Consider the following 15,819-nt stretch of genomic DNA (forward strand, 5'->3'; position numbering starts at 1 on the left):
GACCTGCGGGTTGAGAGATCAAATCTTCATCCCAAAAAATCTCATGTGTTGTGACGTACCGTCATAAAAGTACGCGTAGAAGTCACGGGGTGTCGATGATCGTTCAGGCGGGGATACAATGTAGTTGATACAATACAACAGACTGTTACAGAAGAATTATTCAGCTAGTATTCGGCTAGTATTATTTTAATAGTAAATCTAAATTCAAACTTTATCAAAGTATGCCTCACAGGCACATGGAATTATGTAATTTTCTCATAGTAAAGAACCATACCCTCTACCTTTTAATAAACAAGATACACATCGTCGCCATCTTGGATTTATTTCAAACTTTCACATCAGCTTGACTCATCTGTAGTTTTTTTACGATCGTCTCCGTCTTTTGATCGGTCCTTCAACTCCTATGCTTACAGCCAATTCATCAAAAACGGCACATTACACCTGTCATTTTAATAAAATCACCCATCAATCTGCATCTACTGGCTAAGACATGCGATAAATTTCAAAATGGAGGACGAAAGTTTACACCTTTAATAATGTAAATAAGATTTCCTTGCATCATGTGTTTTTGTTAATATCTAAACTTATAAATTAAGACATTTTGCCAATAAACTACGGAATGCCTGCACCAGAGTAACTGCTTACACCTTAAAGGGTACCTGCAGCCAAGCCGATGTGAAACATATGTCAAAGAGTTTAATTACCAAAATTGAATGCAAAAAACCGCATCGAAATCGATGCAAAAATAACGGAGTTACGCCGCTTCAAAGTGGCTATTTTTACCTGCTTTGGGAAATCTAATCAAGAGAAAACAGAATTAGGCGATATCGAGGCTTCAGCGGAAGTGACGTCACGAGGTCAACAGGAGGGAAATTCCTTTACAAAGCTATACAAATTAAATTCGATTTTTCAGCCAAAATGACTGACATAGGTCAGATGTTTTGACGTATCTAGTTATTTTAAGTGTTGTAGATTTAGAAATTTATATCCGTAATTATTTTATTACAGTCAGATTTCTTTTTAAAGGATTTTAAGATTTGCTATTCTCGTCGCCTTTTTACCGATTAATACAATAACTTAAAACACTTGCATGGGCATATTTATGTTCATTATTCATTTTTTGATTACATAATATCCTTTCACACACGAGTGATCTGAGACAATGACTCAGGTAAACAGGTAAACTAACGAAGCCACTGCTCCAGACACACGTGTATCTGGGGTATGTATACACATGGTACACGAGTCTGGTGAACAAAGAGAGGGTTTCACACCTCTAGACTGGTAAATTGATTTGTGTATAATTAGCTACTCAATTGTTTAACCAAAAAAAAACCCAGAAATAAATCAGACTCTGCAAAATCAATCATTCGTAAGCTAGGCCTAATACATGTGTATAGTCCGTTAATCAGTGATTAAAGAATCATGCATGAGACAATCAAATAGTAAACTAATGTTCGAAGTAAATGCCTTTATTGTTACTTATCTAATCACTTAAATAATGACCAAATTTACAATTCAGCAATTTAAACCCTTTTTTATGTGATCAAGTATTTATTTCGGAAGCCCTGTGGTCAGCAGTTTAGTTAACGCTTTAACTCCATATAGCTTAAATTGTTATACTGACAACGATTTATTATGAAATCTGAATAAACTTGAACATTTTGACAAAGGATGTAAATAAATGTAAAATAAAATTCCATTATCGTATTTTTACTGAAAGAATACGAGACAGACTTAATCATGCAGCCATCTTGGACTTTCGCCTTGATCCGTTTATAATACCGTGTTTTGTTAAAGAATGCATACTATTTTGATTGTTATTGGTCCGATATCAATATTTTTGAATAATCGGCCGACATCATTTGAAATTTTATGCCTTATACGAGGAATAGACCCCGCGTTACCTTTTACGAAATATGTATTATCAATATTATTAATCAGTTAATAATGTCACGGAAAAACCATTCGAAAGAATGACAATATTAACAAATTATGTTTCTTATAAAAATAGGGATTTGATTAATTGTCATTTTGTTACATATGGTGTGCATTTATATGGAAAATGTGTTACACATTTGACTAAATTCATGAAGCAAACAATTTTCCGAATTCGGCATTTTTGTTCGATAAAATACGGGTTTAAACTCAGACAACAGTATATTTAGTCATCCAGGGTTGATAAGTAAATAAAACAACAGAAAAAAATGTTCAGATATCGATAAAACAATGCAAGAAAACGAACAGTTTTCCTACGATATTCCTGTTTCTCATACAGCGGCGTTGACCCCGTGACGTCACAGCTCATCTCGCGCCAAATCGGCTTGATTCAAAACTCGTTCAGGTGTGAAATCGGGTTTTCCCCAAATATCTCGAAAACTACTTATGCGATCGCTGTAAAATTTTCAGGATGATGTTTTTACACATAGATCTTCATTATATCAAAAATTGACCGGCACTGCAGGTACCCTTTAAGTATTTCATTACGTGTGGAATGATGTCCGTAAGCTGTAATTTAATTTTAACTGATAAGTAATTATCGCGAAATAAATTAAAAAGCTACTTTCATTTTCGATTAATCAGTCTAAAATAGCAAAAATAATCGAAATACATGTACATTTATAGGCTTGCAATGAAATAATATTGAATTACTGGTATTACGTAAAGAATGTTTATATTTACTGGGAATTTTTTAGGGTATACATAGAAAGTAAGATATGACAAAATTTGAATAAATAAAATGAGCCATTTCGTTTCTTGAAAGCGCAATTTTAGTTTTGATGGATAGAACTTTCCAGAACGGGGTAGCCAAGAACTAATTAACGTATTGGCGGAAAGTGTAGGGCGAGCTAAATAAATCATCGGGCAGTTGCCTTGGATAGAAAACTTAACTGAAGATATGCAAATTATACAATGTATTTACTCGCGTTTTTCAATTGCTTGCATCTTTATACCACTACAGATTGGTACTGAACCTTATATTTTAATTTATGAAACATGAACAGATTGTGTTAACAACTCTACGATGATGTATGCATAAAAAGGGAGAGTTGATTTTTTTAGGGGGGGGGGGGGCAGTCTTTCATCTGAAGTTCTTGAGACAGTGATAATAGTTGATAGTTGTAGTGAAATTATTATACCTTCAGAACAAAATTTAGAAAAGAGATACGACACTATTCACCAACTCACTGGTTTGAGATGAAATAAAAAAAGTTTTAATGTTATATAATTTTTCAAGTCAGCTGCAACAAAAGGAATAAAGGCCATGCATGCACACGCACATGAAGGATTGTATCATTCAATGCATAAAGTGTTAATTATAAAGCATAATCAAATGAACTAGAAAATTTCAAAGCAAATATTTTGTTTCATATTTTATAGAATTCTCTCTCAAAAAAGAAAATACTTGGGCGTTTTTATCCAAACATGTTTCATACGCTCTAGCCAAGCTAATGAAGCATTGAATATAATTATGTAGAAACTGCGTTTTAGCAATATAAAGACTTATAGGCAATTTTAAAGATATGTTTTAAAAACTTTCCATTTTTTCAAACTGTATTCAAACTTATCATGTAAATTTAATTGTCTCATTGTTCCACTCAATCTGCTGTTCTATTGCGGTTTGTTTTTAAAATGTGACACTAGTATGTGGTATGTATGCAAGCCTATAGCCGTTCCAAGATATTGTTTCCATCACTTTTTGATGATTTTTAATAAAAATACACATACCTGTGAAAGAAATACAGTTGAAATCGATGAAAGGGAATATATCAAGATATCTTCATTGAACAATTATCATTTTTCACTCATGAAAGTTCACAGGAACGAAAAACAGATTTCTTACGGAGAGTTATAATTGGAAATGTTTACATCTTTTCTCCATTCGGAAATACTCGGGATACCTCGCGCAATTTTTCAACGTTATCATCGGGGCTTATTAATGGCTGATGCAATGCAAAATCCCCGTAGACTTTCTATATTTGGATGTGTATTGAAACCTGAAGCGGTAGAGGGGGCGTTTCAAAACAGATAATCTGGACATTTTTCATATTAGTGGATGAACGAAGTTTGAGCACAAAGGTATTTATCATTATCGAAATATCAAGCAAAAAGTGATGGAAGCAAAAACTCGGGACAGATTTTAAAAGAAATTGCGTAGAGTCAAGCTCTTTTGTGCTGTTTGATGCTTTGTTAAATTACTGAACCTAGTCTCATTGGTAGGATATGCAAAAGTCTTCCCTACCCCCCTCCCCCACCCCACTCCCCTCCGCTTTGAGTTCCTTATTGAATACTTTTCATCGATCGCCCACGTCAATTTCGTTTATTATTATTTTGATTTATTGAGTACATGGCACGGGAAAGAGAGATCCTGTCCCGGTTTATTGGCCAATCGGTGAGTAGTCATCCATTGTGTTCCACAGAGGTAAACAAAATTTCGCTATCTGACCCTTATATTTGGTGCTTTACCGTATTGGATTTTTTGGACAGTACGTTTTCATTCAACCATAGGTATGTATACATATGTTGGTTTTTATCATAAAATGTGTGTAGAAACACACATACTGGAATAAAATTTATTGTTTTCAGCTCTGAGTGATTACTCATTCATTCCCCTCTACTAATAACTAACTTTCGAAGTATTTTTATTTTATTTTTGTTAAGCTAAACTTCCTAAAAGAACACATATCCCGCACTGCTATATATATTTATACACACCAGCACTTGACACCAATTTAGTTTGAATGCATATGCATATAGATGTATATAAACCAATCAGATCTTGTTTGATTTGTAGAACCTGTTGAAATTTAGGACAAATATCGCTTCTCCCCACCAAGGCAGGCATGTTTACCTTTCTAAGGTAGGATCCTCGACTTCAGAGTGTGACAATAGCGGTATTCATTAAATGTTATGTATTCTTACATATTACCAATACCTTTAGTTATAAGGAAAACCAACGTGTAAAAGACCAGACATTCAGTTTCGTAAAGTACTTAGGCTTAGCCGTAAATATAAAGAGCCATCCATTGATAACTTGCTTGAGGCTAATAATTGTACAGTCATCTTTATGGAGGCTAATGGTCAACAAATTAACCGTCAGATTTTTCTTTAAGTCTCAGATATGACGTCTTCAGCTATAAATAATCATTGCAAAAAAAATACGTATTTTTTGGCATAAAAGTTTAAATATTTTGCTATATATTTATAGGAAGGTCTTTTTAACCAGATTTATATAGTGTAAAAATGGCCACGGCCATTTAGCCCTCTCAAACAGCTCAATTCAGAAAATGCTTCATGTTCGATGCTAAACTTTCGCTAATCTCTAATGATATATTTACAGAACAAGACCAAATTTTCCTGGTTGAAAAAGCTTTACTTCCCCATACACTCAACCCTTGAAACATATCATTGTCGGCTTTTAGAGATGGTTTATTTTTAACTCGAGCATTTCAGAAGCTTTTCAACTAGGGTTTTTATTAAACCAACACGTCTATTTGTTAAATAATTAAAGGCAATAGTTAATGCACTTGAAAGACTGTAGGGTATTTCCATATTGCGTAACACAGTTTAAAGCTTCAGCAAGGGTAATGATTTAAGATGTGCTGTGCACACTAAACACACACTTTGCGATGTTATTAACGGTTCTTGAATAACTAGTACCAGCATTAAAACTTCTCGTCATCCGTCGTTACTTCTTCTCTAGAACCAACCCTTTATAAAAGGGAGATAATTGCGAAAAGTGAAATAGGGTGAATGTCTTTAAAATGCTAATATTTAAACAAAAGCTTGTATATATAGTGAAGATTTTAAATTGATAAAATTATGACCCCGAACTAATACTGGGGCCGCAAAAGATGTTCAATGAGTAACATAAAAATATATAGAATTTTAAAAATATTCCTCTAAAGAACTATAATGCTACAATTTGTGAGATCACTATGCAGGCATCCTCCTACAATGTAGATTATAAATGTTAAAATCGTGACTCCTGGACTGATACTGGGGCTCTAAGAGGAGGTTAAAAATTAGCAAAGAAATATATAATGAAAATGTTTAAAAAAACTTCTTCTCAAAAAACTGCAAGCTATGCAAGCATTCTTAAATAATGTAGATTCTAAATTGTAAAAATCGCGACGTCTGCACTAATACTTGGGTTCTCAAGAGGGGTTGAAAGTTAGGAAAATGTCTAGAATATTCATCTCAAGAACTACAGTGTTACAATTTGTTGGACTTCTGTGCAAGCATCCTCATATGATATAGATCATAAATTATTAAAATCGTAACCCTAGACTAATGCTTGGGCTACAAGAGGGGTTCAGTGTTTAACTTTGAAATATATTGGGAAAATATTAAAAAACTAAAATAAAATGGTAAAATGAACTATTGTTCAGATGAACGATGTGGCCCACGGGCCTCTTTTAATTGTTTATGTTATTTAAGGAATGAATATAATTTCTACCTATGTTATACGATATAACATAACTTGGGGCAGTTTACGATTTATAAACCGCGAAGTTATGTTATACTCGTTTAACATAAGTAGAAATTAAATTTATTCCTTATAATTTAATTTTCTACTATTTAAATTAGATAATAAGGCCCATTAATTAGTTAAAATATGTTAATCTGTACAAAATTTAAACGTAACGTTAAGCGGATTAATACGTTTCGCACGTGCGTCGTATTTTGACGTAGGCAAGTTATGTTATACGATATATATGAATTTGTTTAGCCAATCAAATGAGGCGTTACAATCAGAATTAACGAGGCCGAGTACAGAACGAGTACGCACGCTTTAGCGCAGCGTTTCATTTGTATTGTGACGTCATCTTTTTGCTTTGTTGACGCCATGGCGTGATAGTTTCAACTGCAGCTATTCAGCGAGATTTGTTGAAAATAGCTCGTTTGATGCGTAAAATTGATATTATATTGTGGAATAAACATAAATGTTTCTAAGTATAAGCTATATTTGGGCTCGGGTCGAAAACGTGAAGAGGGTTCAGCAAGCCTAGCCCTCTGTCACGTTTTCTTAACCCGCCTAAATATCGATTAATTCATTTATTTCAAGACATTAACCATGTATTTTATATTAATGACCCTTAAAGGTATACACGCTATAATTTGCGTCAATTTTGAATGACAGTGAAAACGCATGTGTTTGTCTACTTATAAAAGTTATCCTTAATCTGTAAATTACAATGGTAAATTCCATCTCGTTACAAAGATTTAGATTTTTAATTGTTTATTTTCCTGCCAGGAAAATATACCTTTTCATGAATATTGATGAAGGAAGAGCGAAACCGACCTCATTGCGCATGTCCGCAGAGAACTAGGTGGTCGTCATTGTTTGCCTAATTAAATATCCAGCTTGATTTTTAATATGCTTAACAGTTGTTAATTTGAAATACATACATGTATAATGAGTAAAATACGTTTGTCATTCACGATACCCTTACTTCTGCATTAACACTTATAGGATCTATAAATAGCACATAGGGGAAAAACACAGGTCTACGTCATTTTTTTTAAAGGAAGTATTCATATCTACTCACAGGCTTTTATTTTTTTCTTTTGTTTGTACTCGTATATCGGACAAATTTATGCTTTACTGAAAATATCCTTTCCTTTGTGAAACTATCACAATTATGAAGATGTTGACCCTTCACCAGTTTTGGTATGATAGACTAAATTTAGCTGTCGATATCACGTGATAGATTGATATTCACGAGGAGGCATTACTTTCCTGGCAGGAAAATAAATATTTTTTATTGTTTAATATTTGATATATTTGTTACGTGATCGAATTGAGCATTATAATTAACAGCATAAAGGTAACTTTTATTAGTAATCAAACACATACATTTTCCCCTTTATTCAAAATTGACGCAAATTATAGCGTGTATAGCTTTAATGTGTGATGTTATATATTTATTTATTACTTAAATATGTCTGAATGTTTTAATAATACTATAATGATCACCATTTCCGTTTTTGTCAAATAAAAAATACTCATTATCTGACAAACTGAGAAATTGGGCATACAAAAAATAACTTTGATAAGACCCCTGAAACAAACCAGGAGGTAAAAGGTTTTTTTATTTGACCATTTGACGCCTTTTAGCAATAACTTTAATATGTAGAACAGAAAAAGAAATCCCTAGGGCAGAAGTTTAAAAAATGTGAAAAATTGGTACATTTCAAGCTAAATCCCATAGGGTCCTATGTTAAAAATTAGCAAACTTTGAAATGACCCCTTAAACAAACGGTGTGGTAAATGTCTTATTTTGTTTATCTTAAAATAATAATTATATCAGTAGAAATTCTTGTAAAAAATTTTATTCAAAAATCTAGGGCAGAACAAATTAGACCCGGCCTCGTTAAATTATTAGTTCATTTTCGATTTTGTAATCTTTAATATGTTGAGGGCTAGGATATTTATATTGGTCAATTGTTGCATCTATTAGATCTTAAGATATGATGTCCAAAAAGTAGGCTTCTTTTTGTGTTGTGTTAATCGTGTTGTGAATTATTTGAATGTTTGAGAGTTTTACAATATCTTTAAAGAATTTCATATTAAAATTTCAAATGGAAGGATTCAAGAATTGTCGTTCAGGTGAGCGGTGTGGCCCACGAGCCTTCTGTTTTAAATAAATATTTGTTTATGTTTTAAATTTTAGATATGCTTGATATACTTTACTTATTTCTAATATTTTTTTACATGACAATCTCTTTTCAATTTATTATAAACTAAATATACCATCTCCATCTTTTGGCGTTACATGTTCATGAAATTATATCCATTCATATTTATTGTAGAAATCCCAGCCTCCTCTTCATTATTGTATCACTTCCGGTTCCTGTTGTCACGGACAATGTGGCCCTGCTTGTGATTGACGTTCAAAACTGTTTTCTTCCCACGGGAACTTTACCGGTGACGGAAGGTGACCTAGTTATACCAATTATCAACGAAATACGCCAAAATTACGACAACCTTTTCTCGTTGGTTGTGTTTTCCCAAGATTGGCACTGTGATGACCATGTTTCCTTTGCATCTCAACACAACGGGAAGAACCCATACGACACTACAGTTCTTCACTACAACAGTACAGGTGAAAATTTTCCCAAAGCTGTAAACAAGATTTCTATTGTATTTGACTCAATTGATCATTTATTTCCCAGTACAAGTAAGTAATACTATAGATGATGGTCCCACTGCTCTTTACTGTCTTTGCTTTTTACATGTACTAAAGTCAAAATACTTCCATACTAAACAGTTTTTAGTATGGGAGTCTTTTTTTACTCTAAAGATTTTTCCTATACTATGAATCAACCTCACTTTCCTTTACCAGCTCATGTAAGTCTGTAGCAGCAAAATCAGCACGATAAGTCTTAAGTACTGGTATTACACAAATATAGCTCATATATATTTGTAAGGTAAGTCTAGGAATGACTGCAGTTCTTATATATACCTGTGCTTAAAAAGTAAGTTTACATCCACGGATTTTCTATCTGTTACACTGGTTTTAACCCTGTTGAAAGCAGTGTAACGATTAGAAAACGCGTTGATGTCGACGTTAGTTTGCATAATGACTCTGCAACTCATTGAAAAACCAGTACATTAAAGTTACAACACAATATATTTGATATACCAGTATTGTAGGTCTTTAGTCTGACTAGTTCTTTCACTTACCAGTACATATACATGGATGTACTATTGTGAGCATGGCTGTACAGTTCTTGTACAGGTAAGTAAGGTCAAACAATAACTCTACAGTCCATTATTAATTGTGATTGTTCAGTTTGTTGATATGTCAGTTATGCAAGTCTACAGTAAAACTCTACAATAGTTCTTTAGCTTACCAGTACATGCAGAAGCCCATTTTAATTACTACTACAGATAATTCAATATTTTTATATAGATTCATATAAGTACGTGTACATTTTATGATTGTTCTGTTATTTGACATCAGTAAGTTAAGTTTACGGTTTGACTTCATAATTTAGTTATTAAAACTTGAAATATCTTAAAATATAATTATATTTACAACATTATTATAATGTATAATAATAATACATGTAATATGGCAAATTTACTATAGTCTGTCCCAAGTTATTGCTTCCATCAATTTTTGATGATTTTTAATAAAAATACAGATACCTGTGAAAGAAATACAATTGAAATCGATGAAAGGGAATATATCCAAGATATCTTCATTGAACAATTATCCCTTTTCACTCATAAAATTCACAGGAACAAAAACAATTTTCTTACGGAGATTTATAATGGGATATGTTTACATCTTTTCTCCATTCGGAAGTACTCGGGATACCTCGCACAATTTTTTAATGTTATCATCCGGGCTTATTAATGGCTGATGCAATGCAAAATCTCCGTAGACTTTCAATTTTGGGATGTGTATTGAAACCTGAAGCGGTAGAGGGGGCGTTTCAAAACAGATAATCTGGTTATTTTTTATATTAGTGGATGAACGTAGTTTGAGCACAAAAGTATTTACTATTATTGAAATATCAAGCAAAAAGTAGTGGAAGCAAAAACTCGAGACAGAGAATAACATCTTCAGGAGTACAATGTTGTATTATCTTCAATGTAACAACACAGCTAATTAAAAAACCCATGATGTGCTAGATATCGATTTTTTTTTCACGATTTCAAATAATTTCATATATCACATAAAAAGATGAACATTTTGAAAAGTAAATAAATCGATTTTAGAGGAGAAAGATATAATTAAACGTTGGGCCAACTCAAAAATATTGACTTTCCTTCCGCTTCATAGCCACGCAGGCGCATGGACATGTAAATAATGCGGCGTGGCATATATCATGGACGAACGGCTCTAAGTGAAACCAGATGTCTTTAAGAACTGCACATCTATTAAAATGCACAATCCATAAAATTAATGCATTTTTCTTCATACGGACATAGAATACCTCTTTTCTCAGTGTGTCAATCCCACTGTAACTATTTTTAGATGGCAATCGCAATCACGCGACACTCAAATCCCTGTCCAAAATTTACATGTGTAATTCCGGATGAGTTTAACGCCTTGTAAACTGATATGTGATGACTTATAATGTGTGAAACTTTCCATATGATGAAATTTTGTATATTTCCTCTCATTTCCGTTGTTATAATCAAAAAGTCAAACATCTTTTTTGAGTCACCGTGTCACTTTAAGGTGCCTCACTACACCTTAAAAAAGTTTCTCAAATCAGCAGAAAATTACTTGATTATGATAGAAAGCATGATGGATAAGAAGTATATATGTCAAATAGGCGAAAAAATGTGCAATTTTAGTTAAAAAATGATATTTTCAAAAATTTCATTCAGTAAATATAAACAATGCCCCAGGTGGATTCGAACTCATGACCTGCGGTTCACATCCCTGATACTTTAACCACTGAGATATGACGATATACATCTGAATCGATTGATACAAACAGTTTAACAAAACATTTAATTCGCCATCTTGTGACGTAGTGTCTTTAAAAGTATAAGTCTCGGTGTAGTGAAGTACCTTAAATTGACTACTATTTCATGTTTTATATAACGCTAAAGCATAAATTATCCTTTTAAGCCTACAATAGTTCTGTCTACATATGATAATACAGCATTCAGTTAGGTAGCCCAATACGTTCGTTAAAAATCAAAGTTTAGTCTACAACATGTGTCAAACATGAAAGCACTAAAAATGTTTATTTACTGTAGGAAACCTTTGCGAATCAACGTGTGACGCTCAATACAACATTACCCAAGTCTTGTGGCCAGATCATTGTATAAAAAACACAGCGGATGCAAAATTCGCTTCGAACATTACCAGAAAAAGCTCTGATGTCGTTGTGCAAAAAGGCTACCATTGCAAGGTCCGTATATTTACACGTACCTTAATAATGCTTCATGTTTCCTGACTTCCATTTCTTGCTTCTTGCTGTTCATCATAAAGGCAATACTTTTCGAACACTTTTCGCGCGGATTTTTCGCAAAATAAATACATTTTTATACGCACTTGCGTATCGTTTGTTAATTCTACTTAAATTAAATCCGTGTTGTTGTTGACTTCGTATACTTTTCACTTTTCAGGGGTAGGGAGGGGGCACAATGGGGGATCCCATAAGAATACATAGATAGAAAGAAAATCTTCAAAAATCTTCTTCTCAAACACTATTTGGTCAAAAAAAGCTGGAATATGTCTGGAAGAATCCTTAGGTAGTGTAAATTCAGGTTTCTTCTAATCATGGTGCCCGTGAATAGGTTGGAGTCACACATGGGGGATCAAATTTTACATAGGAATATGAGAAAATATTTATAGAGTGAACTTCTAAAAATCTATTAGGCCAAACAAGCTTGAACATTTGTGGAAGCATCATCAGGTAGTGTAGATTCAGGTTTGTTCTAATCATGGTTCCCGAATGGGACCACAATATGGGAATGGATTTTTACATAGAAATATATATAGAAAATCTTTAAAAATCTTCTTCCCAAACACTATTAGACCGGAAAGCTGAAATTTGTGTGGAAGCATTTTCAGGTATTGTAAATTCAAGTTTATTTAAATCATGATCCCTTCGGTATGGTGGGGCCACAAATGGGGGATATCAAAGTTTTATATATTTAGAATATTAAGAGAAGAAATTTTAAAATCTTCTTGTGAGAAACCATTTGCCCAGAAAAGCTTAAACTTTGGTGGAAGCATCCTCATGAAGTGTAGATTCAAGTTTGTTCAAATCATGATCCCTGGGGTATGGTGGGGCCACATTGTGGGGGGGGGGGGGGTCAATTTTTTTTCATAGGAAGATATACATGTAAAGAGAGTCTTTAAAAATTTCTGTAAATGCATTCAGCTTAAAAAGCTGAAAGTTGTGTGAAAGCTACAGAAAAGTTAGGCCACAGGAGGGAGGGGGGTATTAGGGAACAGAAAACTAATCATTTGATATAGGAATAGAGAAAACTCTTATCACTAGTACCCAAAAAAAGGGGGGTTGGTGTTTACCATAAAAATATGTGGATAAAAATTGATATTTTTTTATTCTTTGGCAAGATCTACTGTACCTAATTGTCAAGATATTTTGATTTTGATACTGCAATGCTGATTTGATCAGAGTTATGGCTCTTGTTGATCAGGTTAGCGATGTGGCCCCAGGACCTCTTTATTCTCATTTTTTCATAACAATTTTTTTTTCATTTCTAGATCGATTCGTATTCAGCTTTCTTTGACAATGGTGAGTTCAGTCAAACAGAGTTGAACACAAAACTCAAGGGAAAGAACGTTGATACCGTTATTATAGTAGGACTTGCTCTGGACTACTGTGTTTATTACACAGCCAAAGATGCCAAGAAATTAGGTACGATTTCCTAGAAGTCTTATTTTAAAAACACTGTTAAAACGATACTTCATAGATATTAAGGTGGAATGCTACCTTAAGTGTATCAGAAGGATCGGTAGTAGAGTAGCATACCTGAAACATATTCCGTTATTTGCTCTTAATTATTGGGTGCGAATTTTTTTAAAAAATTTTTTATAAGAAAGTGGACATTTTTGTTTTGGTTGCAAGTAACACTTTGTAGTTAAAATGTGGTGTGAATAAATGCATTATATTGATATCTGATTAATTATTTATGGTTAATTAAATACGACTTTTGGTTTTAAAAAAAAAATTAATTATAGAGGTAAAAACATCTTTTGCTCATAAATTTTACAAACTTAAGGATAATTCATAGAGTCGTGTGTTAAGGAGAATATACTCCAATACATTTTACGGTTGCGCTTTTACTATCTACACTTCCACATGAGTGTGTGTTTTCATATGTAATGTCAATTTCGCAGTAGATCATGTCGATGACAATATGACTCTATGTCAGTGACAAACAGTGTTGTTATACCCCTGTATAACAGTTACTATATAACTCTATACGAAAAAAAAGTCCAGCATTTTGACTGTTGGACTGGAACTGTTAGATTGGAACTGTTAAAATCGACTGTTAAAAAAGACTGTTGACCGGTGACGTCACATTCCGCGAAAACGTGTTATTGATTAGAAGGGGTATAACAAAACAGTTGTTGACTGTGTCTCGGTCAACAGTTGATCTGTCGGACCGGCTCCCAAACTGTTGCCCGCGGCCTTCGGCCGCGGGCAACAGTTTGGGAGCCGGTCCGACAGATCAACTGTTGCCCTCGACCACAGTCAACAACTGTATAATATTGTCGGTCATGCATGCATCTCTTCGGATAAAGTTTATTATGATTTAGTGAAGACCACTTATAACATACATGGTAATTCAGCAATTATGTTAGCAAATATAAAATATAATACTCAAAATTGTTGTACCTTGTTTGTATTTTATTTTTACAAATAAAATCGGAAAAGAAAAGTTTAAAAATTTTGAGCTTAAATTATGTCCAAGTCCCTTTAAATGTTCATATCAAAAGTACCTTACTGGATCTTTACATGATATGAATCATAAAATTTATGCATTTCTGTCTCTTTATGTGTTAAAATAATTTTTCATAACTATCTTAAATTCTTGTTATGTTTTCTGTAAAGTTTAAGGCCATGGTACGTTTTCTCCTGACACCAGTTTACGACAGTTAAAACGATGCGCGGGTTTAGAGGGAGGGGGTGGGGAGAGAGGGAATTTCCTGGATCCACGCATGCAAATGACAGTTTCCGTTTGCATGCATATTCTGTCATATTTTCCTATTTGGCCATTAGGGGTAAAAGTTCTTTGAAGTTTGTTGCTGAGTGTAACTTTCACTTAGCTTTCATCAATGTCTACACAAAAGTCTACCTTTTTTCCAGGCTACAAAGTTTATGTAGTACAAGATGCCACACGTGCCGTAGCAAATGCAACTTCAATAGACGCGTTGCATGACATGAAAGAACGCGGTAAGTAAACTTTCACAACGTACTATAATATTATTACCACTGAATCGAATAAAACCAGTTTATATTTCCTTTCAAGGCGTCCATATTGTGCAGTCCTCGCAGATGCCAGATTTGATGGAGAAACTGACAAGTTCCGGCAACATCCCACAGTGCTTTCACCTCATCTGGTATATCGCAGCGTTTGTGATTTCTCGGAGACTGGCATTTTTCTAATTTGATTACTCTTCATGTTATATATAGTACAGCTATGTACCGAGTATTAAGTACCAACAATCTTTAAAGATATTTTCCATGTATATATATGTATTTACAAAGTACATAATTCACATATTTCATGCCAGAATATTACGAGGCGATAATTTCGGTCGGGGTGTGACCAAATCTATCATATACCCTTCCGGTTTCATTGGATTTGACCATGCCCCAACCAAACTCATCACCTTTAATTCTCGTTTACAATGTATATTTGCCTTTTACTGTTTATACATGCATAATTATGTTGTTTTAAACCATTTTATGACTTTATAATATTTCCCATGCGCCATATAGCATAAAAAGCATATACACTGTTCATGTGGCCTACAAAACAACTCAAATGCCATTTCGTGATACAAAATGTATGAAAGACAAGGAATTATAATACCTGTAAATTTTAAACATAGTGAATTGGTTGTGAATTAAAGACAAAATCACATTACAGTGCCTTCACCTTTATTTATAATGATGATTGAATATTGAACGTATCAAACAATAAAGAGATTGGAAAGCAGAACAACCAACACACAATATAGACACTGCTTCATTATTTAGAAGTCAGTTTGGCGCCAAATTATAAAGTTGACATCCTGATTCTGTTTAGCTTTTTTTCTGGGGGTTTTGGGGGTTTTTTTGCATTATTTTTTATTTCCTAAC

At 33.5% G+C, this 15,819-nt stretch overlaps 1 protein-coding gene across 4 annotated transcripts; it reads left to right on the forward strand.

Moving 5' to 3' along the window:
* The first annotated feature begins 2,054 nt into the window (after positions 1-2,054).
* Positions 2,055-15,797, forward strand: LOC105343993 (nicotinamidase). 4 transcript variants are annotated; one of them, XM_066072771.1, is made up of 7 exons: positions 2,055-2,464; positions 4,796-4,861; positions 8,818-9,110; positions 11,732-11,886; positions 13,212-13,365; positions 14,821-14,907; positions 14,984-15,797. In XM_066072771.1, the coding sequence occupies exons 2-7, from the start codon at positions 4,845-4,847 to the stop codon at positions 15,118-15,120; spliced, it is 843 nt and encodes a 280-aa protein (XP_065928843.1). In that variant the 5' UTR covers positions 2,055-2,464; positions 4,796-4,844; the 3' UTR covers positions 15,121-15,797. The 4 variants fall into 4 exon arrangements, with proteins under 4 accessions (XP_065928843.1, XP_065928847.1, XP_019929158.3 ...); XM_066072775.1 differs by lacking the exon at positions 2,055-2,464 and adding an exon at positions 3,856-4,080; XM_020073599.3 differs by lacking the exon at positions 2,055-2,464 and adding an exon at positions 4,346-4,393.
* Positions 15,798-15,819: the final 22 nt, after the last annotated feature.

The sequence above is a fragment of the Magallana gigas genome, chromosome 2, assembly GCF_963853765.1.
Source record: "Magallana gigas chromosome 2, xbMagGiga1.1, whole genome shotgun sequence".
NCBI classification, from domain to species: Eukaryota; Metazoa; Mollusca; class Bivalvia; order Ostreida; family Ostreidae; genus Magallana; species Magallana gigas.